The following is a 22,367-nucleotide window of genomic DNA, read 5'->3' as shown; positions in this document are numbered from 1 at the left end:
TGTCCTTTTGCCTCAGATGATTTGAGTTCAGACTGTTTCACTTCTATAAATGTAAGGGGAGAAACGGAGGAGAAACGGAGGAGAAACCTTGGTGCTTTCTATTGTTTTGGAGTCATGTCCCTCATCCAGCCGAGGCTGACAGATGTGGGGGAGAAGGTTTTAGGGCCTTTGAACAAGTGATTAATAAAGACACTGGAGAAGGGCCCCGATCGGCTGGGCTGTTTGTTTTGATTGCATTTTCATCGGTCGGTGTGCCCAACCTGCCAAGAGACAATAGCCATCCCTGTTTAGTGCTGACCTCTGCCCCAGTCTCGTCTGGAGGCGCTGCACTGTCGTTAAGTGGAGGCTGAACAGCCTTCGCCTCAGGCCAATTGAAAACCTCTGAGTAACCAGACACCCAAAAGCAGACAAACATCAGCCCGAACAGGGACAAACCCATCTATCTAAACGCCTGTGATTTTTGTGAATTCAGGCTTTTCTAAATTTCATCTACAGATCAGATCTCGCCAAGATCTCAAAATTGTTTACTATTTCTAAGCTACTTAAGACTCAACATTTCAAACGTACAAATACTCCTGAAAACGTAGGTGCAGGGGAAGGTGGACATGTGAGGTTGCTCTCGGCTTCCAAAATATTTTTTGGACACTATCCAATATTTTTGAATAGAAAACTTTTACATTTTCGAGAGCTCACAGGCCAATTATGCAAGGTTTCTGCAGAGTGCAGGACATCAGTAGATAGAGAAGAACATTTATCTGTGATAATAATAAAATGTGTTATCGAGCATAAGCACTGTTTTACATGTTGAACCTGATGTGCAACTTTTGTGATTACATTCTGGATTCTGACTGGTCAACAGACAAAGCTGTGAAACAAAAGCCCAAAAGTGCGCGAGTGAAATAATAGAAGTGACAGTTAGAAGTTTAAAAATAAAAGCTGAAGGGAGGGAGAACTGAGGGAGAGGTCAGTGGAGGGACCACACCTAAATCTTCCCAAACAGACATGATGCCACACCTGTTTTGCCTGCAGTCGATCTGTTTATTAATTCATCCACCTTGTTTTCTTGTTTTTCCAGTGCCTTACATCCATTATCTTAAACTTATCATGGACTTATCATGTGTTAATTCTTTTTAGTTGGATTTATGCTGTTGATGTCGTCTCTAATATGAGAATAAAATGATGCAATAGTAAAACTAAAACAATCTGAAAAGACCCAGTAAACAACATCTTAAGAAATAACCGTTGCATATGTCATCATTTTTCAAGCTTTTCTGATTTATGGAATTATTTTAATAATTTATAATAATAAACATTAAAATATAATATAGAGAAGGAAAGGCAGTTTTATTCATAATGCACATTTCATGCATAGAGGCTTTACACTTTCTGTAAAGGGACATTAAAAACAACACAGAGACAAAATTAAAAAGTAATTTAGAATCGATTTAAAATCGAAAAGCACAGTTTAGAACTAGTTTCAAACAAAATAAAAGAGATTAAAAAGAGTAGAATAGAAGAGGTAAAGAGATTGAAAGATGTAAAATAAATAAACAGAATCAAATCTGTATGAATAAAAGAATAAAAATAAGTTCAAGGAGTAAAATAAAACAAATGACATAGATACAGATGAGTAAAATTATGAAATTAAAACAGATAAAAATACAATGATGGTATGATCTTTTAAAATGGTTTAGTTTAAGGCACTTGAATAAAAAAAGTTTACAATCTGGTGTCAAAAAACATAAGATAATGTAATTTGAATTAAGTATATTTTAAATGCATCACTATTACTGACAATACCAAATTTGTCTATCTGATTAATTCATTAAATAGTTCTGCTGGATATTAAACAAACCGATTTTCTTCTCCTTGGATTTTACTACAAAGAAGAACCCCACCATGTTGCATTGCCCTGTGCAAGACTCTGTTTACCACCAAGATACACAGGGACCTTGACAGTCAGGTTAATTAGCTCAGACAGTAATAAATTAAGAAATTGGTTTTTACAGCGTTTCATCTCGGAGATTAAATGAAGTGTCAGCAGTAACAGCTATTTCTGCAACAGAGAAGTGAAACTAAAGCGACCAGAGGTAAAACTACCAAGAGTTTCAGTTGTTAGCATCATTAGCCCAACCGGCTAGAGTTAGCCAAATAGCCACAGTAGCCTTTAAGGACCATGCAGGCGTATCCACTCCCAGTGACAATGTAAATGCAGCTACATTTGATTTTCATAACGGTTCAGAAATGATTGTTTTGAGCTGTTACTGTTACTCCTATTGAATGAAGTTATTTTGTGAAGCTGTAATTTCTATTCAAAATGAGCTAGCTTGCTCTTTACTGTCACTAACTATGGCTAATCACAACTTAACTCTGATTTACAGTTATTCTTTCATCGGATACTTTTGTGCTCCTGGGTTTATTTGAGTAGATAGAACCAACAGTGAGTATGTGAGTGTATTTTAGCTTGTGTAAACTATAATGCTGTATAGTTTACTCCTTCAAGTATTCACAAAAAGGTATATTTGCCCACATGCTCCATATATTTCATTTACAAGTTACGAATGATGAAGCTAAAAATAATGTACTGTTTCCAGCACCTGAGCTGAAGTGACTGATATTCCCAGTAGCTGTTAACGGCTCCTCTCAAGAGGTCAAAGCTTCAACATGGTGCTAATGTTACCAAAGCTTCTGAAGTGATGTATTAATCAATGTCTGATTTGTAATTTGTCCGGGGCTGAATGATCTTTAAGCCGGATCTACAACATCCAGCCCTGCAAACTCAACCCATCTTTACTCTAAACTCAACACCCCCCCATGTGTAGCTCCTGCATAAGTGACATTATTGGCTTCATTAGATATGCCTGTGTTTGTAAGTCAGGTATTAATATCATTCATCAGGCAGTGTAGGGAAATTCCAAAACTTAAAATAGTGCCAGCTTCAGATTATGGACCCCCCCCATCTCTCCCATCTCCAACACCCTCCACCTCCCCCGAGCTCGTCCAGCTGTACACATACCAGAAGTTGCAGCAGTGCTATCATATAGACTGTGGGGGGAATTCCGCCTGTCTCAGACTGCCGCATGCGCCACTTCAGCAAGAACAATGGCACGCTGAGCTCCGAAGCAGGTGTAATGTTTCAGGGGAGCAGGTCAAAGTGCCTCTGTCTGAATGGTGCGTAATCACCATTATGTGTAGTACAAATATTCAGCATTATGCAGGCTGACTTCTTCACAATGGAAGTGCTCTTCATGAATGGCTGCTAGCGGGACTCCTCCTCCTCCTCTCTTCCTCTGCTGGCTGGGTGGCCAAACCTCAGCCCTGCACATCAACATTCATGTAGTATGTTTGCTGACATTGCAATTTCTCAAACTATCATTTAAAATAGTTGTGCCAGCCTCAGGTCTTGTTCTGGAAACACGAGCAGTACAATGATTGTAAAATGATCATGGGTGATTCTCTCTCCCTGCAGACTCAGGGACCCGTCCTCCCGTTTGTCCTGGAGAGAGAGCTCGTTCCTCACCGCCATGTCCCAGAATCAGTCAGCACAGACAACTGAGTTCTTCAGCCAAGATGTATTCAACCAGCTGTTTGATATGCTGGACCAGTAAGTGAAATCCGCACAAACACAATGTGATGTGAAAGCAAAAACACACACATAGACTTTGGTGTGCTTCAGTGTTGTCATCTCTATTATTTTTCAGATCTGCCATTCATTCAGTCCAGCCCATAGAGCTGAACTTCACAGACAGTCCAACAGATGGGTCTGCAGGAAACACCATCCAGATCAGTATGGACTGCATAACCATGCACAAGCCTGATGAGACACTTTCAGTAAGTACGTAGGTTTTCTGGTCAACAAAATCACAAGTTTTACTTTTTATCTTTTTTACTAGTAAATCTGTCCTTCCCACCACAACTACAGAGTCAACATAGGGATTTGACCTTTGATCATATCCCCATATTAAAGATCTTTAAAAAACAATAGAAATAGAAACTATATCAACAATTCAAATGTAAATAATTACAATTATCTTGATATTAGCAGGGCTCCAGACTAACTTTTTACATCGGTTGAACCGGTGCGCCTTACTTTTTCATTTAGGTGCACCATCACATAATTTAGGTGCACCCAAAAATGTTCACTGCGCCTTTTAGCACCGCAATTATGGATCTATTATACCTTTTCTTGACAGTTCCCATATATATATTGATAATTTCCTGAGGGCTGGGTATCTCCACTGATTTCCCAAATCAATTTGATTCCGATTCACAAGGTCTTGATTTGATCCGATTTCCGATTTGATTCAACATCGATTCAGTTCAAGATATTTCTTTGTACAATATACATTTTGCGTGGATATGGATATGAAAGAAATTTTCAGAGACCTAAATCTGTAATCTGTCTAAGGAAACCTCTAACTTGGTGCATTATTAAAAAGGCATTAAGGTAGGCCTGTCACAATCACAATATTTTCTCCAAATTATTGTTATAACTTATATCATTGTCATCATTGTGAAACCATTTTAAACCACTGGTATAAAGATAATAATATAGCATAATCATGGAAGTTCACCCTTTTAAAGAGCAAACAAGTTAATTCTAAAGAATGTTCAGTCTGACATTTGAATGAGAATTAAAAATATCCTAAATAAATAATAAATAAACCACACAAAACCAAAACAATAAATATAATTGACCCGCTCTGTTAATAAAAATTGCTCTCAAATAAATATTAAACATTTGGCACAGAATATATCTTACCAGCTCACTAAACATAATGGGTTGGTTACGATTTAAATGAGCTTTTAGCCTTGTATTGTTTTAGGCTAGTATTCCCGCATTTCACCTAGGATTTCGTGTTTGTGTGTGTATGGGCGCATGTGTATGTGTCTGCTCGTCACCTTTTCAATGTGTTAAAATACGTGTCTCATAAAGTAAACTTATTTGTTCAGATAATAGCTTGTGATTAGTGTTGTTGTTTATTGTTAAAGTGTAAAGTGAGCGCAGGTCAGCAGGATGATCTGATCCTGACGCAGCGGTGCTAATGGTTTAGCGTTAGCGGTCCGTTGTGAAAACCCTGTATTCAAACTTTTTGTCGCCACTGTTCGACATTTACCGCCTCGTTCACCACCTCTCATCTTTCATCTGTGAGTGAGTGGGGCCTGACCCGGGCCTGTGTGCGTCAGGGTAAACTCCACAGAGGAGATGAGAACAGGAAGTGACACGACTCGATCAAATGCTGAGACACCAGTTCAATGTTTGCTGCACTGGTCCGAAAGGTGCTTTCTGGTCGCTCTTCATAGATTTTTGGCTGCATGTGGCACTAAAACGGTTACACTGTGGAGCTTTGATCAGTATCTTGATAACAACATCAATAATTATAGTATATATATAATTTATTTATAATAGTTATGTGAGAGTGAATGTGAATGGTTGTTTGTGTAGCTATGATCACTCGTCTGTCACCACAACCCCAGTAGGTATTAGTATTTTATATCGCTATGTTATGATAATATCCTTATTGTGACTTATTTTGGCCAACATAATTGTGCACAGTCAGTTTAATGCCTTGTGAGACCACACAATTTGTGTTCTTTCCAAACAGACAAATGATGCTGTGAATCCAAGCAGAACACTTCTGTTTCCTTAATTTGATTAATTAAAACCAATGTGGTCTAAGATAGAATAAGCATAAGATAGAAGCTTGAATTTAATATCATTTTTAGGTTTGTCATTTTGTACACTTATTTGTAGCTGATTGATAAATACACCGTCTGAGATTACTTTTATTCTGAGTTGATGGGACTTCCAGTGGTAAATTCCACAAATTGTACAATTATGATATGGAAACTACGTTCTGTTAAATATTTCAAATGGAATTTCCCCGTGAACGTTGTGAGAATGTGACGTAAAGTATTTCAGCAGCCAGTGAATGAGGCCGGTTTATCCGTTTCTGTCTGAGACGTTGTGATGATATTATCTCATTTAGTTGTGCTGGAGCTCGGAGGCCCCTCTGAGACAGGCGGCTCTGAGTTTGTTGGAGGAAGAATGTGAATTTTACACAGACAGATGCCTGATGCTGCGCTTTTGTTTCACTGTCCTGCGTTTTGTTTTTATTACTTTTTGTGACCTAATGCAGTTAAAGCACGGATTGTGAGCTTACTTTCTGTGATATCAGATGTTACACTTCATTTAGCTAGATGTTCATTGTGCAGTCGAGTAAAGGTGTGAAAAATGCATTCTGCTACTAGAAGTTTATAAGTCAGTGCAGTGTGTGAGCCTCTTTCTGTTTGATTTGCAGTGTAGTGATCGTATCTTTGTCAGTTCTGCTACTGAGAGATGATGTGTGTATTCCCCTCCCAGTGCTGGAATGCTGTTGTCCAGCCAGGGCGGAAAAAAATAGCAAATAAAAAATTTGTTTAAGGAGCTGAGTAATGTTACCCTGTGCATCCCCCAAGGGGGCCTGTGCTCTCTTGAACTGGTGATTAATGGCCCCACCCCCACCGCCCACTTTCCTCTGCACCAAAGAGGGGTGTGGTGCGCTGATTGGCACGCCAGCAACTCAGGCAGCATCCGTGTGGGGGCTAAGAGCTCACTACCATGGCGGCGTGCCAATCACCAAGCCCCAGTGGTTTTTACCAAGTGTCTGTTCTGGTGAGAAGCCGTGGTGGGCAATCCACCCCACCCACCAACCCCATCCTCCCATGTGGAGGTGTGCCTCTTTCATGAGTCATTAGAATGCAGCTCAATGTTTAGTGCCCTGAGGGACTTATTTGTATTGTGTAGGGTTTATGTTTAATCTGAAATTCCTTTTTCTTCTAGATTTTTTTTCTGTAGCTGCAGGGCAACAATTTAACGCAGCACCTGCCTCTCCCGCAGAGGTCCCAGCTCTCATCTATCAGTACGTGTCTTCTCAACTTAAAGGTGAGGGGTGGCAACAAGGGGGAGAAAGGGAGCGTGCAAGCAGAGGATAGAATAACATTAAGGAATGTAGCAGATATAGTGGCAGGAGTAATGTTATATCCTACCCCAAACAGCTGATTTTACACCTAGATAAAGCGCTCAGCTGTGCGTCGAAGACACACTGTCGAGCGGAGGGACAGAGGTCCTTCCCAGGCAGGGTTTTGCAAACTTTACAGCAAAGTAACTCAATCGACACATGACTTCTCTGGGATCTAATTACATGTTTGTGTTTGGATTCGTACTTTTTTTTTTAACCACTCCTCTTTTGTCTAATGTGTGATGGCTGTTGCGTCCTGGTTCAATCTCTGAGCATCAGCTTTTCCACAGTTTCATTAGTTGTCACCTGAAAAGAACCTGCCTAACGTGATGCAATCTTTCCCGTTAATATGACGAAGTCTGATGTTTCTTCTTTGTCATTTTCACTTTGAGTCATTACAACCGCCTTACCTCAAAACTTCCTGTCTTCTTTAGTATGCATACACAGTTTAGATCGTTTTACCTCCCAAACAACGACACGTTTAATTCAGTAACACGAAGCACAATTTTAAGCTTAACTTGGATTATTCCTCATGTATTCTTGTTGTACTTGATCTAAAGGAAACCTGTACATTGAATACCCAGCCATAATGAGCTCTCTTTTATTTTTGAATGCTCCACCAGTTTGCCTCCAGCACATGAAGAATGTGTTTTTAAGGCACAGTTTCAAGGAACTCATGATCCTTGCCATGATCTGTGTGAATAACTGTTGCGTCATTTGAAATTACTGCATTTAAATACATTGGTTACATTTAAAAATGCTGTTGATTTTGACATTTTGAACAGAACAAAACATAATCTCATAACAACATTATCAAAGTAATAAATGAAGTTAAAAACTTAAAAACAGTACTCCATTTATTTTTGTTCACGTGTTTCTGGTTCTTTCTTACCGTATAATACAAGAAACTAAACCAGACACTATTAGCTTTATACTGTAGTGTTTGTATTTTAACTGCACCTTAAGACCAAGGCGATTACGCAAATTAGACTTGTAGCACATTCTAGAGAGCTGAGTTTTTTAGATGGGATTTTTGCGTGCAACATTGAATTTGCCCCAGAGTCATTGTCTCCTTTGAAATCCACTGTGGTGTGACCAGGGTGTGACTGATGCTAGAAGGGTATTGGAAAGCAGACATGCAGCGAGGCCAATGTTTTTAAAGTAATGGTGATCTCTTTTTCCATCTTTTCATTTTACTCCTTTTTTAGAAAAATTGGAAAAACATCTTCATCAAACATTAACAACATTAAGCAAACTTCCCATCCCTGTTCCTAATGTTGAAACCAGCTACAACCAGTGTGTAGCTGCAGTCTGAATGAAGACTGTGCACATGCTGTGTGAATCTTTGCTGATAGCTCTTTTTAGAAAAATAGTACTGTGTGACATTTTGATGGCAGAGGCACAGAAGGATCAGCAATCAAAACTTGAAATGGGTTCCTGCAATTGATATTACAAGTGAAGTTCCTCTGTCCCTAGAAGAGTTCATGTGGCTGACTAAATGGATTTGCTGTCAAGTCGATATTCACTTCAGTTTTGTTTTTGTATTTTGAGGATACCTTCGTATTTGAGCTCTTCTGTGGATGTAGTAATCAGGTTGTTTCACAGCATATTCCAACAAGGTTATCCAACAGAATTCATATATTTTTGGTGTTTGATGTAGTTGCTACATATATAGTACAACTAGTACAACAAGTATGACCAGTGTTTCCCATTAATCTTCTACACTTTGGCAGCCCACCATTTTCTAATTTGTCCTGCCACAGTTTCAAAATGAATCAAACTATGTTTACACTTCTCTTAATCACATAAGAGATCTCTTAATTTGCGTATAGCTGTGTGCAATCAGACCTCATAGTTTAACTGCAGTTGTATGCGTAACCTCCAGTGGCATCAATGCAGTACTCTCTCTCTCATGTGAGAGCTTGTCTTTCACTCTTTATTCTGTGTATAAATCTCTACATTCGGAATCTGTTGCACGTGAGAGAGCAATGTGTATGCACGTGCACTTGCACCACTGCTACCACCAGAGATTGAATGAATTATGTGGGAAAACGCTAAAGACACAAAATCCATTCAGTAAATTAGGGTTGGACCTACCCAATGTTGAATAGTGGTAAAGTTGTTGCTGATAACTCTCCTATAGTTCCTCTTGTACACCTGCAATTGGTTTGGCCTGTCCCATTTAAATTATTATGCAGTTGTAATTGTGAAATCGTATTGCCTAGTGGGGTAAATTCAGGTTTACCAGAAGCTGCTTAAGTTAGTTTCTTCTAAACAATAGTATTTCAGGATTTGGTGGCGGTTGATTGTGTTTAGGATTTGCCACCCAAGTGATGCTCTCCGTCTCTCCATTGACTGCCTGCGTCTGTCAGTGTGGACGGGAGCCCACGATGGTTGCGGGGCAGGTGTCTGTGCCTTCCTGGCCTCTGCAGCCTGATACTTGATACTAAACTAATCTAGCTGACTTAAGGAACCGACTCTTTAAAGGGAAAAACTTCAGTAAAGCCTCTTTTGTCTGAGCCCCTGGATCTGCAGTTCTTTAGCTGCTGCCTGGTCTGACTCAGTTTAGCTTCTCACCGCTGTAACATTTGAACTGATGCAGTTAGATGTTCCTACTCTCTCCCAGTAAATGGGTTAGGATGGCAGGACAATGAGTGACCAGTGAATTTGATTTGAGGGTCTTAAATTGTAATCCTAACCTGTGAATCCTTTTTTTCACCATGCACGTGTTGTGTTAGATTGGTTTCAATATTGGTCTAAATTCAATTATGAAAGAAAGGTATGCAATTTAAAAAGTTTTAAGGTATGTGCTGATTGATTTACAAGCCCATTGCAGTTTATTGCAGCTGCTGAGACCTACACTGAACTCTGAAATCTCTTGAAATTATCCGGAGTGGTTGTATGTGAGAACGCGAATGTCTGTGTCACCTTCTATGAGATTCTCCAGAGGATTCACCGTGACCGAATGGGAATGTTGATGACGTTTCTGCACGAGATGGACGCAAAACTGAAACAAAGAAAACAAATATCTCGGGATAGAAAAAAGAGCTGCCATACAATGAAGAAGCAAAATGAATACATTACGTCCTGCCGCCCGCATGCTGCACCACTTCTCACCTGAAAGCTCTGAATTAATCTGTGTTGTTGTGAACGCATCTGAGAGGAGTCTTCTGCTACCGTGTTCATATGTGAAAGGCAAACTTAATGTCTGAAAACAGCTTTAGTTACATTTCATTCAGTTGGCACTTTATCTATAACTCAATCTAATGCAGACTAATACAATAAATCCTCCCTTCATGAAGCTTTTCAGCTTTTGTCGAGACTGATGTTGATTTAATCCAATGGTTGTTCTGGAGCTGCAGTTTTTGGAGAGATTGAATTGTTTTGCATTTTATGAAAAGGTGTTTCTATTATTGTGTCCACCCCCAGGTTGAATAACAGAAACACCTCTCTTTATAATGCAGTGCAGTTCTACAGCAACACAAGCACCTCTCTGAATCAAAGACATTTGTTAGGCTGATTTACTTTTAGCTAGGTGCATTTAATAAACTGTCAGTTGAGTATAAAGTCATATGTCTCTCCTATCCTGCTTAATTACAATGGCTGTGCTATAGTTTACTTCAGCCTCACCCCAACACTGAGTACTCTAACTTCTTTTCAGATGCCAATGTTGTTTTACCATAATTAGAAGTTTGTTTAGCTAAACTAATTGTTACCCTCAAAAGGTTTGGCCGGGTCTTCACTGAGGCCTGGCTACGCTGGGAGGCCCCTGGGTTGGACTCTTTAAAGTGTTGATTTGCCTTTTGTGACAGGCTGACCTGTGGCCCCGGGGCCTGGCCCGGGTGTGGTTGGTGATTGGAGACACTGCCTTCAGTTCATAGTTGTGCGTAAGATTTCAGACAGCTTTCAAATCATTCTGACCACAGGGCAAAAGTTTTAAGCCCCTTGGCTCTGCAGTAAGAGACATTACTTGCGCCCTGTTGACCAGTGACCTCACGTGTCATGTAGCAGACCAGCCAGCACAATCTACTCATGTTTATATTTGCATTTTCACTCCATATTTCTTTTAGATCATTAAAGAAAATCAAGTCTACTTTCAGTCTCAAATGATTCATGTACAAACCAGATTTTTTTTATTTTGCTTATTTAATCAATTGTTCTTTGAGGTCGGGGAGTCCCTCAAAAATCACCTGGGCCTCCATGTAACGTTTTCAGCTTTCCAGCCAAAATTTAAAACCTGGTATATGAGGCTGAATTTTTTGTAGTTCTATTGAAGCTGTGCTAAGGGCCTGCTGGTCCGTGCTGCCACCTGAGACACACTGCATGTTTCCAAAACAGATCTACATCAGTCATCTCTGATAGATACAAGCAATCTACAGGAGTCACATTGTTTTTCTGGGGGGCTCTGCATTAAGATTGCTTGACGATGCAGAGGGGAGCCATTCTTATGCTAATTGGCTACTACATGTGTAGCTGATACTCTCCCAGCACAGCACCACAGTTCTCGCTGTGAGGATCACAGGTCTCGGGATTTTTCTCTGTGTTCATTTATATTTTTTGTCAATCTTTTTAGTTGGTAGAATTTGTCGCTTTAGAAAATGATTTTGATATCATCCACCCATGTGGATGCGATCAATGTTTTTTGAACAGCTTAATTTAAATGAGATCTTACACTTTACATGGATTGTCTTATTTTCAACTGTTAAGAACCGGAAAAAATAACTGAAATGCATGCATACGATGGAAGCATTCATTATTTTTGTTAAGGTTGATCTTGAGCAAAGCTTCCAAGTTGATTAATTAATTCACAACTCGCCTTAAAGGACGTCTGCAGAGCTTCATAGGAGCTGTTCCTCAGGAGATGGGTGTGGACTCTCCTATTGAACAGGTAGCTTCTTAGACCCCTCCCCTCTCTTCCAGGTATATATCAGCTTCCCATAGATTCCTATAGAAGCTTCTGCTTGTCCACTCTGCATCTGTAGTTCACATCACTCATTCAGAGTGAGGAAAAGAGATTTGTGGAATCCTGGAGCCAGTGGAGCAAACAGCGGCAGCTCTGCTCAATCTCAGCGCCAACATGTTGTACCTGGAGACAGGGACCGCTACATCCTACAGTGAGGTAAGATCAGCGGAGGAGCTGCTAATGGGGCCTCAGCCCTCACTCCCATTCCTGTAGTGGGTTTCCGGGCGAAAAAGTCGTGTGAAACAGGAGTAAAATGCCTCACGCTTTGGGATTACAATTTAATGTCAGTGTTCCTAATGATCCAAAATCTTGGATACATGTGTATAATTTGTTTCCTGACACAAGAATGTTTGGGGTGTAACTGAAAATTTTAATTCTGATTACGTAAAACATAAATATATGGATACACTAAAATTCAAACAGCTTTTTTATATACAGTAAGAATTACGTAGAAGATTTTGAAGCGGGTACAAGGATTTTGCATTTGATTGTGTGTGTTTGCGTGCACATCTGTGTGCGTGTGTGGCTCTCGGGAATGTAAACACCTGGAGGATTTTTGAAAATATCCTTGTAAAATCTCAACTGTCTGACTGGGAGATCCATTATTCAGTCCATGTGATTAACATTTTTACTTTCAGTCTGTTTGTTGTTGATGAAGTGTTTTAATGTGGGAGAAAATCTGACTTCCAAAAAGTTTTGAAGCGTTTTGATTTTCTGCGATGATAAATATCTGTTCTCTGCAAGGAATCTTTCATGGAAAAGCTCTGGAAAATACAAAGAAAGGAACATTAAATAGGCAAATACCATCATGTACATCATTTCAATTATTAGAAAGTACTCTGATACTCTGGTGAGCTTTTTTAAATTAAAAATTTGGAGAGCAGGACACTCACGGGATCAGTGTTTGTCATTTTTTCTTTGTGAGTCTGACATTTTCATGAAATGTTCTTCTGCTCTTTCAACAAAACACAAGTCTTGATTTTTAATTAATTAATCATCATTTTAAAAAACTTAGTTTGAAAAAACAATCAGAAGACTGATTCCCATTTTTCACTATGAAAGCGTAAGCATCCTGATTGATGGATCTGAGTTTGCAGAGCTCGATGGTAAACACTGACAGGCTGTTTTAAAGTGAATTAAATATTAAAAGGAGTTTGTACTGAAGTTATTTTCAGTTCCTTTTTTAATATTAAATTCCACATCATTGCATTATTCTAACTTTGTAAAAGTGTATGGTTCCACAGCAAGTAAATGTAACTGTTGTTACAGTTGCAAGCGGAGTTGACCTTTAAGGCGTGTTTGCTTAAAAACAGCTAAATTTGTTTGACTAATCGAATCTGTATGAAATACATGAAATATTTGCTGTAGTTTGAGGATTGTTATCATCAGTTTTATGTCTCAGCCATCATTTTCCTTTGTCATGTTTTTTTTTCACTGAACTACAGGTTTGTGTTTTTTCTGTTACCAACCAAATCCTTAACTAAAACTTAACAACGAGCAAGTGAGCGGTGACGGATTCTCAGATTGCAGGTTGCAGATAGCAGGTGTGTCGGGTCACTGTCTTTTAAGTTGTTGAGCAGGGGGTCTTTAAGTGGTGTCCGGCTCAATCCCCCCAGTGTGTGAGGTATCAGGTTCCCCCTCCCCCATCCCCAGTCTCAAGGGAGCCGCTGCAGCCATTAGAATGTGGCCGACCAGGCGCTGCTGTTTAGTCCAGGGTCGTAATTGCTTTAATGGTGTGTTGATGTAGATACAATCACCTTCTCTGCCCACCCCAGCAGGTAAAAGGAATAGATAGACCCCCACCCAGCCCCACCTCAACCCCCAACCCATGGTGAGCCTTTAATGCCTCCCTCCCCTGTGGTCACTCATCACCGTCCCCAAGATGCTCTTATATACTGGCCCTAGGTAGATGGAGCAGGTCAGCAGAGAGTCTGGAATGGGAGTAATTTCCCCTCAGGCCAGGTCTGCTCTGGTTCCTGTCATCTATTGGTCGTTCAAGCTTTATCAGTGCTTACACTTTGTGACCATAGCAGCAGCAACTGGAGACATTGTGTATTTTATGTTAAAGATGTAAAATTATATAGTTTTATCTTTTCTAGCACTCCAGTATGAGGCAAAACTTTAGTTTATGTAACTGGTTGGTTTCCATGGTGCTCTGCTGATAGATGTTCTGCTTGCAGTGTTGGATCACGTAATCTCTGCTGTTTTGTGACACCACTACTGTTGATACTTTAACACATCAATGAACAATAATCACAACCTTTGGACTTTCACAGACATTAATGCACTGACAGGGAGGGAGCAGAAATTAAAAAGCTGAAGATGAACATGATTTGCCTTGAGTCAGATAAGACGAACAAATAAGATACTGAATGCTCAAAGCTTTTAATGCATTCATGTGGTCATTGACATCTTGATAAATACAAGTCATGGAATAATTTGAATGTGTTAGTATGCCATACCGAATGCCGCTGTGTTGGCATTAGCAGTAAGTTTTAAATTAGCACTGTCATGTATATTTGAAATATGCCCGATATGTGATCTGGATAATTCAGATTCCTACATTGTAATGAACAGGCCTTCACCCTGAAGGTCACCAGGCTCCTTTTCCTTTTGGGCTGAAGTGCTTACTCCAGGTTTTTTCTCAGACAAAGACACTGAAGGCCTCAAACAGACAGAACAACCTTCAAAAACATTATTAAAGGCTGCGGAGGCTGACAAGGCTGCTGATTTATCGTGCTCCTGCTTAGGAGCCTGACATCCCAAAGGCCTAAACACAGCGTCGGCTATAAACAGAAGGAATTTTTAAGAGCAGCTAAAGTGGTTATTAAATGGTTGCTGTATTATAGTGGAATAAGATCTGATTAAAGGAAACGAGGAGAAGGCCAGAAACTCCCCTGCACAATCTTTTTCAAAGCTTAGAGCCAACTTCCAGTCAATTAAACATTAAACCATGATGAGTTTAGGTGAGACTCTGCCTCTCTGGGCCTCACTATCTGGTCAATTATGGCTTTATCCTCATTCCTCATCTTTGATCCTTATATTTATTTAGACCATGAGACACATTATCCTGGGCCCTGTGTTTCATGTTAAGTATTCTATGTCAGGCATTCTGCTTTATGTCCGTGCTTTTATCTATGTTTGGTCCCTGGCCAGCATCCACCTTTTCTTTAGGATAATAATTTGACATCGATAATTGGTGCCTGTCACATTAACCTTTGCAGCTGCCAGCATCGGCTACCAGAGGAGCCTGCATCATCTCTGAATGGCTGAGCACCTCAACGCAACAGCAGTGTATTGCACCATAGTTCTAAAGAATGATCATGATCGCTGACTCCTTGCTTACGGGAAACTACTGTGTAAACAGAAAACGGTGTCAGTGCAGAACAAAGGACAGTTTCCTTCACACTAATGTAGGCTAAAAAATATATCATGTAACTAAAAAGCTTCTGTTGTTGTTAGTCACAAAAGGTTGGACCATCCCCATTTTTACTGGTCTGAGTTCAGATGCACCTGGGCAATCCTCAGCCCATTGACTTTAACCCTTTATAATTCATATGTGTAATTAGCCCATTGTAAGGAAGTGTGTGTCGGGGAAGCCTCTCTCTGCTAGAGGCTGCAGGATTTCCACCAGATAGGAGTTCTTTCTTTTTTATTGTGTGTGTTCCATTCACAAAACACTTGTCTCCTAACACCTGCATGCCCACTGCAATTGTTGTCCAGACAAGCTCTTATAAGCTCTGGTGTCATTGTTTGCGGGGGGGAGGGCAGGGTTAAGCAGCTTTGCACCGCACACACAGTGACCCTCACCCAAACAGCGAGCTACCCTCTGGCGCTGTTACAAGTATGCTGCGGTTGACTCGAATGACCTCTCTCAGGTGTGTCTGTCTGACTATACGAGTCTGACTGTTTGTTGATTTGTGTGTAATAAAGCAGCAACATTGCTCCACGAGTCACTAGCTTGAGATTAATAGTTATATAGTCTAACTCATCAGTGTTTTGTTGGTCATCTGGCTCACCGCTAACACCTGGCAGTGCAGTGGGTGTGAGCTGGACAGCTGTGGGCGGCCGTGCTTGAAATAAACAAGAGGCCCTGGAGAGATTAATGGCTGTCTGAAGAGCAAGGGTGATGGCACCTCGTCCAGGAATGTGCCATTTATAAATGGAAAGGAATGGGGTGAATGGCAAGCAGAGCAAGCAGGAAGGGACTGGCTACGACCCAGGCGTATATTTCCCTTCCTGTTAAAAGGCAGACATTTTAATTCCATTCCTCCCGTCTGAATTGTTCAGACTGTGGAAAGGGGATCAGGAGAAGAAGTAGCAGGGCATTGATCAAAAACAAGCATGGCCTGATGGTAATTAGTGACATCGAGTTTATTGTATTTTTACGGTATATAGACATTTCTAAGGCCAATTATGGCAGATGTAATAGCATGTGGGTTCAGGAAGGAGCAAAGCCACTAACACAACACCACAAAAGATGGTTTGTGTTGCTCTGCTTTGCCGTGATTTTTTTTCTTTTGAAACAAGATCTCAACTTCATAATGTCTTCATATTTTATGAGCCTTCACCAGCTTCACCATGTTTCTTTCTTACCTCAAACCGTGTGTTCTTTAGTGATTTATGCAACATAAAAATATATCACCAGATTTTGTCAGGTTCACAATGTTTATGTAGTTGAACATAACAAGTGACAGGTCAGACGTAGTTGGTTCTTACATATCCATGTTTCACGTATTTTTATTTTAGATTGTGCTTTGTCTAAAGTCCTTGAAATTCTTCTTTAGTGAAAACACTGTTTTCCCCTCTCCCCTCCCCTCCATTTTGTCTCCAGTCGCAGTACACAAACCTGGGGCTCCTGAACAGCATGGATCAGAGCATCCAGAACGGCGGCTCAACCTCCACCAGCCCCTACAACAACGACCATGCACAGAACAACGTGACAGCCCCATCACCCTACGCCCAGCCCAGCTCCACCTTCGACGCCCTGTCTCCCTCACCGGCAATCCCATCCAACACAGATTACGCTGGCCCTCACACTTTTGATGTGTCCTTCCAGCAGTCTAGTACGGCAAAGTCTGCCACCTGGACGGTAAGACACTTTCTGCTACATTTGTCAAAGTAGTTAGTGACGGGCTAACCCTAACCCTAACCAACCCCAGCTCTGAGCTATTCTTTGTAACACAAACATTTTTCATAGAAAGTATTTTTCATTTGTCTTCCTGAAATGTTCCATCAGTTTTCTACACTTACACTTACATGAATCAGTGTCCACGTATGTGCTGAGTCAGTATTGGTCCATGAAATATGAGACTGCAGTCAATAGCTAGTAAGCTTAATTAATGTAAAGCCTGGCAACAGGGAGGGAGCTAGTCTGGCTCTGTGCAAAGGTAAACCCACCTATCAGCATCTCACAAGTTCACTAATTCACAGGACATATCTTGTTTGTCGGTTCTGAACCAAACCGACATAAGAGTAGTGTCAAGCTTCCCGTCTAATTTAAAATGGAAGTTTAGCAAGAAAAGCAAAGAAAAGCCAAAAAGAACATCGCGGTCTTACAACATCTATTAGTGAAGACCACACATTTGTGTCTCTATGGGACAAATTCAGACTGTCAGGTAAGTTATCAATCACGATATCCTCTGAGTGGACATTCAAGCATTTGTTTTTCTGGTGTTGTGATTGTACATTACTGTTTCCTGATGAATCTAAATATACTTATATGGCAAATGAGTTTTATAAAGTTTTGTGTGTCATACAGCAGGAATATGCTCGTCATTGTAACTATAGAACCACATATTAATGTTCTAGCTGTCATCATAGCGCGTCATCATTTGAAGAGGAGTGATTATTCAGACAAGATGATAAAGAGACACTTTTACTGTTGAACTCCTTATCTGACAATCTTTGCTCAAGGCAGATTTAGGTGCACATCATCTGAAAATCCCTCACTGCACAAGCACATCTCGCAGGGGAGAATGCCACTTGAGATGTATAGCTTCAAATCATGACTAATTCACAGGTATTTCTCGCAAAGGCTCAGACTTTACACTTCACTTGCTGAAAGAATAAAGACTGAAGGGCATCATCCCATTACTAGGCTGTTACTGTCAGAGACATTAATCAAAGCTTTTAAATGTAATTCTAGCTGTACAAATGATTCTCTGTTCTTACAAATTCCTCATGTTTACTGACCATGTTCTGATCATGTTCAAATCCCAGTTTACACACAACTTCAGCAAAGTTCACTGGTACTTTGTTGATGACAGAGGTAAACAGACTGAACAGTTGGTCCAGGTGTGGTGATGCCCTGTGCAGGCTGCAGATATCACCATGTGATGCTCCATAAACTCACACAACCAGCTCCTCCTGCTCTGTCATTAGGCATGACAAGGCTGAGGGACAGCTGTTGCATCAGAGCAACGCTTGCTTGGTTAAGTGTGTGATGTACACCGCTCGGTGCAATCACTGCGACAGCTCCACAAGTCCAGGGGATCGAATGCACCCTTGTGGACGACATCGGTGACACTTTTTGTTTTTTACATTGGTTTCTGGACAGGATAGAATCAGAATGTTAACATTTCGGGGCGTCTTGGGCTACATGTGGAGTGTTGATAACGTCATGGTCCTGCAATACAGCAAATTATTTCCAAGTGGTAACTTCGGATTAGACATTTTCAAGGGGAAATGGTGATTAAAAAGGCCTATCATTAGTGTGAGAGAGAAAAAAATAACACCCCACAACTGCTGTTGAAACTGTTGAAAAACCTGCTGAGCTCAATGCAGTGACTTTAATGCACTGTCTTCCAAGTAAACAGGCTGAACTCAGGGAGTGCTGGGCGATCTCACCTTATTCCTCCCCGAGTGTGGGATTTTGACACTCACCCAATTCCCAGACTGCCTCACTCATCCCTCTCATTTTCACAGTCCAAAAAACAAAAGTGTTTGTCTCATGTGCAACTGTGAGGAGCTGAAGAGTGTGGTTTGTGAGAGGCACGCCCCAGAGCCTGAGCCACACTGGTTTAGGACACATCCCAATCATTGACACATGAAGTGCAACAGACTTTGTGTCCCACAGTCAAAACACATGATGCAACACTGGGTTTTTTTTAGGTCAAATGTGGAAATGTGGAAAAATTGGGAATTTGGGTTTTACTCGTTCCGATTTTTCACATTTATATATATTTATATACCTGAAAATGAATAAAGTGAAAAATAATTCTCTTTCCTCTGTTTCTTTGACGTATAATCTTTAAAGATGGAAAAACTAAATATATAACAATAAAATAATGATATGGATTAGATACAAATTTAAAGAAATCATCTGTTAACAATGGTAAATAAAGTATATTCCTTCTCCTGCTCTTAGTTTTTAGGAGGCTCTTAACACATCTAAACTTTATTGTCTTAGCAGGATTATAAATGGAAATTAAAAAAATAAACCACTTAACATGAAGATACTTTGTTGTGTTAATGAATGAGCCACAGGAATGGTCTCTTTGTAATCTCATTCTCAGAGATGTTTTTACATTTAATGGTCAGGTTAAACGTCAGTGCATCGTCCACCAGCGACAAAACCCTGTCACCTAATCCAAAGAGTATTTGTGAGACTTTTCGCTCGCTGAACATTGTTTTGTTCTGCTGATGATTTTCCATAACAGAGAGAGTCATTTTCCCCGTGGTTGGCAGCAGCTATTCTAAAGAGTGGTGATTACAGTGTTGGTTCCCATCTTGAAGGAGGCTCCCTCACCTGATCTCAGGTGATCTGTCTCAAAGCTCTCATAATCGCAGTGCGATAGCTCGACTGCTGGACTGACGGACTGATGGCGGAGAGCCACTGAAGATGTCACCGGCACGGCTTTGCTCAGAGCATAGATCTGCTAATGCCCCCCTTTTGAAGGCCTGTGGGATCTTCCACAGGACTTAATGGACTGTGTACTGACTTTTTTGATGACTGTTCTTATTGAGACACACCTAATCCCTAACCCACACCTTAACCTCTTCCTGTCTAGGACGACTGTGACACACACGCACACACGCACCTCAACATTTCCCAGAACTGCTCCTAAACAGTTTCCTTGTTGGCACTCCTGCAGTTTCCATGGAGTTCCATCCTTTATCATTCACTCGGAGAAAAACACTCGACCGTGTCAAAGGAATTTGCGGGTTCTAGATGTTTTTTAGCTTCTTTGCTTTAGCTTGCTAAATTCATTGAGTGTTACAAACGAGGCAGCCATTGTTGGCAATTGATGCAACTATTGTGAAGCTAAAGATGGGTTGTGTTTGCCATGTGTATTACCTGCCACCACGTATAGCAGTCAAAGGAGAGGAATGTCATGGTTTGGGCGATCAGTGGGACGCTGTAGAGCTCGGGGGATTACAGTAATGGATTGAGGGCCTGTAGATAATACTTGTGTAAATACTGTGTGCCTCTTTCTTGAACCCTGTGCTCTTGGAGTGGGCTCTGTCTTTTTGAGAGAGTTAAGCTTGATGGCTGCATCTCACATTGCGCCGGAGGAGGAGGAGAGCCCTTGAACGCTCAAAGAGAAGAGTGTTCTAGCGAAAGGCAGCAAGACACAGCTTGCCCCTGGAACATCTGTGGGCCCGTCCCACGCCTCACAAGATGAGGCTGAGACTTGTTTGTGTCAAGAAGCTTGTCAGGACTCGCCCATCACAAGCCCTGTAAGCTACAGATGGGAAAAGGTAGAAGGGAAATTTTTAAAAGGGCAGAGTCAAAAGGTTTTTATGATATGGGCTATGGGATTTCTCCATAATTATTGTGGGAAAGCCCATTCTCTACAATTTAGATCAACAACAACATGTGGAGATACCAGCAGCAGTGATTCGCCTAGCAGAAAACATATAAGTTAAAAAATATCTATATTAAAAAAATGTAACTACTCGTCATGAGGAGAAGATGAGCTTCTCCTGGATCCGATCCATCCAAGTCTGCTGAAAGCACCACTGTGCGATTACTTAGCTTTAAGCTTATACATAAAACATAGTGTTTGGAATCAAGTGAGTGAAAGAAAGAAACATAACATAAATTCTTATCTCTCCACCTTTGCTTTTATTTTCAGTTTCTAATGCACTGAACTCAGTTGTAGTTATAGTCACTGGTGAAGACAACCATTCGATTGGCTAATCCCAAGAGTGACATACATATTTTACGCTAGCTACATGAACATGATGCTACATGTCAGTGCACAGGTTTGCCTTGGGACAGTTGTCACTGAGATTGCAGGGTCAAGATTAAAGTCGGTGACTACAACACATTTCTTTTGAGAGCGAGAGATGATTATCGTTTAAAACTTTTAACTTACCACATATTCCTTTTCTGCTGAGAGATGGTTTTTTTCCTTTTTACTTCTGTTCCAGAGAAAACAGGAGAGGGGAAAAAAACTTCTTAGCATTATTGTTGAATTAAACAGGTTGGGGAGAAGCTCCAGGCATGACATGACATGTCTGGTATGAAGAAGACAAGACCAGAGGCGCCAAACAGTGCTTGTTTAAGGCCTGATGTTTGTCAGGACTTGACTTCTGCATGCGCCCGCAGCGCCTGTCAGGTAGAAAAGAACGCCACAGCTGTGGGCCTGCCCCAACCTGCACTGCATGGGAAGTGTGAGTTTGTGCGTTCAAGGGCTGCAAGTGTTAGAAAGTAGTTGCACACATGCAGCACTGTACGAGTATTAGTACAAATTGTGCGTTTCATGTGCTAAGATTATTATATTTTCCGTGTACAAACTGCAGAAGTAACCAGCCTTTGTTCATGTTTTCTGTCCAGGAGATCTGTAAGCAGCAGCCAGAGTTGGTAGTGTTTGTAAATACAGCCTCTCATTCATTATATTTTTACTGCCTCACTTCTGCATGTGCCAGAAGAACACTTGGAAAAGTTTTTTTCAAGCGATTGTGATTAAGCGGCTCTGTATTGTGCACTCTGTGTTCCCTGGCTGTGTAATTCACATTGTGACCAATGAAAGACTCATAATTACATGTTAACACCTGAACGCCGCACCCTGTGTGAGCCACTGAATCCCATCAGTCAACCGGGCGTCCTCCACCCTGAACCGTGTTAGCTTTAGCCAGGCACTGCTTTCAGCAGCCAGCAGCAGCTCCTGCTCTCACTGCTGAGCAAACATAGCTCCAGCAGCGCATAGTTGTGTGCTCGAAATCTGTAGCTGCAGGGCTGGGATGGTTCTCTTCTGTGTGTGTGTGTGTGTGTGTGTGTGTGTGTGTGTGTGTGTGTGTGTGTGTGTGTGTGTGTGTGTGTGTGTGTGTGTGTGTGTGTGTGTGTGTGTGTGTGTGTGTGTGTGTGTGTGTGTGTGTGTGTGTGTGTGTGTGTGTGTGTGTGTGTGTGTGTGTGTGTGTGTGCCAGTAGGATATGATCAACACAACTTTGGTTG

General features: G+C 40.9%; 1 protein-coding gene across 8 annotated transcripts in view; it reads left to right on the top strand.

Annotated features, from left to right (window-relative positions):
- Positions 1-22,367, top strand: part of tp63 (tumor protein p63) — a 33,519-nt gene that overhangs the window by 2,018 nt on the left and 9,134 nt on the right. For 5 of the 8 annotated variants that reach the window (XM_035175982.2, XM_035175981.2, XM_035175986.2 and 2 more), the window contains exons 2-4: positions 3,470-3,604; positions 3,702-3,831; positions 16,799-17,056. In XM_035175982.2, coding sequence (XP_035031873.1) covers positions 3,470-3,604; positions 3,702-3,831; positions 16,799-17,056 — 523 coding nt within the window. Of the gene's footprint in view, positions 1-3,469; positions 3,605-3,701; positions 3,832-6,823; positions 6,926-6,995; positions 12,121-16,798; positions 17,057-22,367 lie in introns of those variants that run through there. The other 3 variants (XM_035175985.2, XM_035175983.2, XM_035175984.2) reach the window with 3 other exon arrangements.

Source organism: Hippoglossus stenolepis, chromosome 14, assembly GCF_022539355.2.
Source record: "Hippoglossus stenolepis isolate QCI-W04-F060 chromosome 14, HSTE1.2, whole genome shotgun sequence".
Taxonomy (NCBI): Eukaryota; Metazoa; Chordata; class Actinopteri; order Pleuronectiformes; family Pleuronectidae; genus Hippoglossus; species Hippoglossus stenolepis.
Note: the sequence above shows the minus strand (reverse complement) of the source record. Positions and strands in the feature narration are given on the sequence as shown.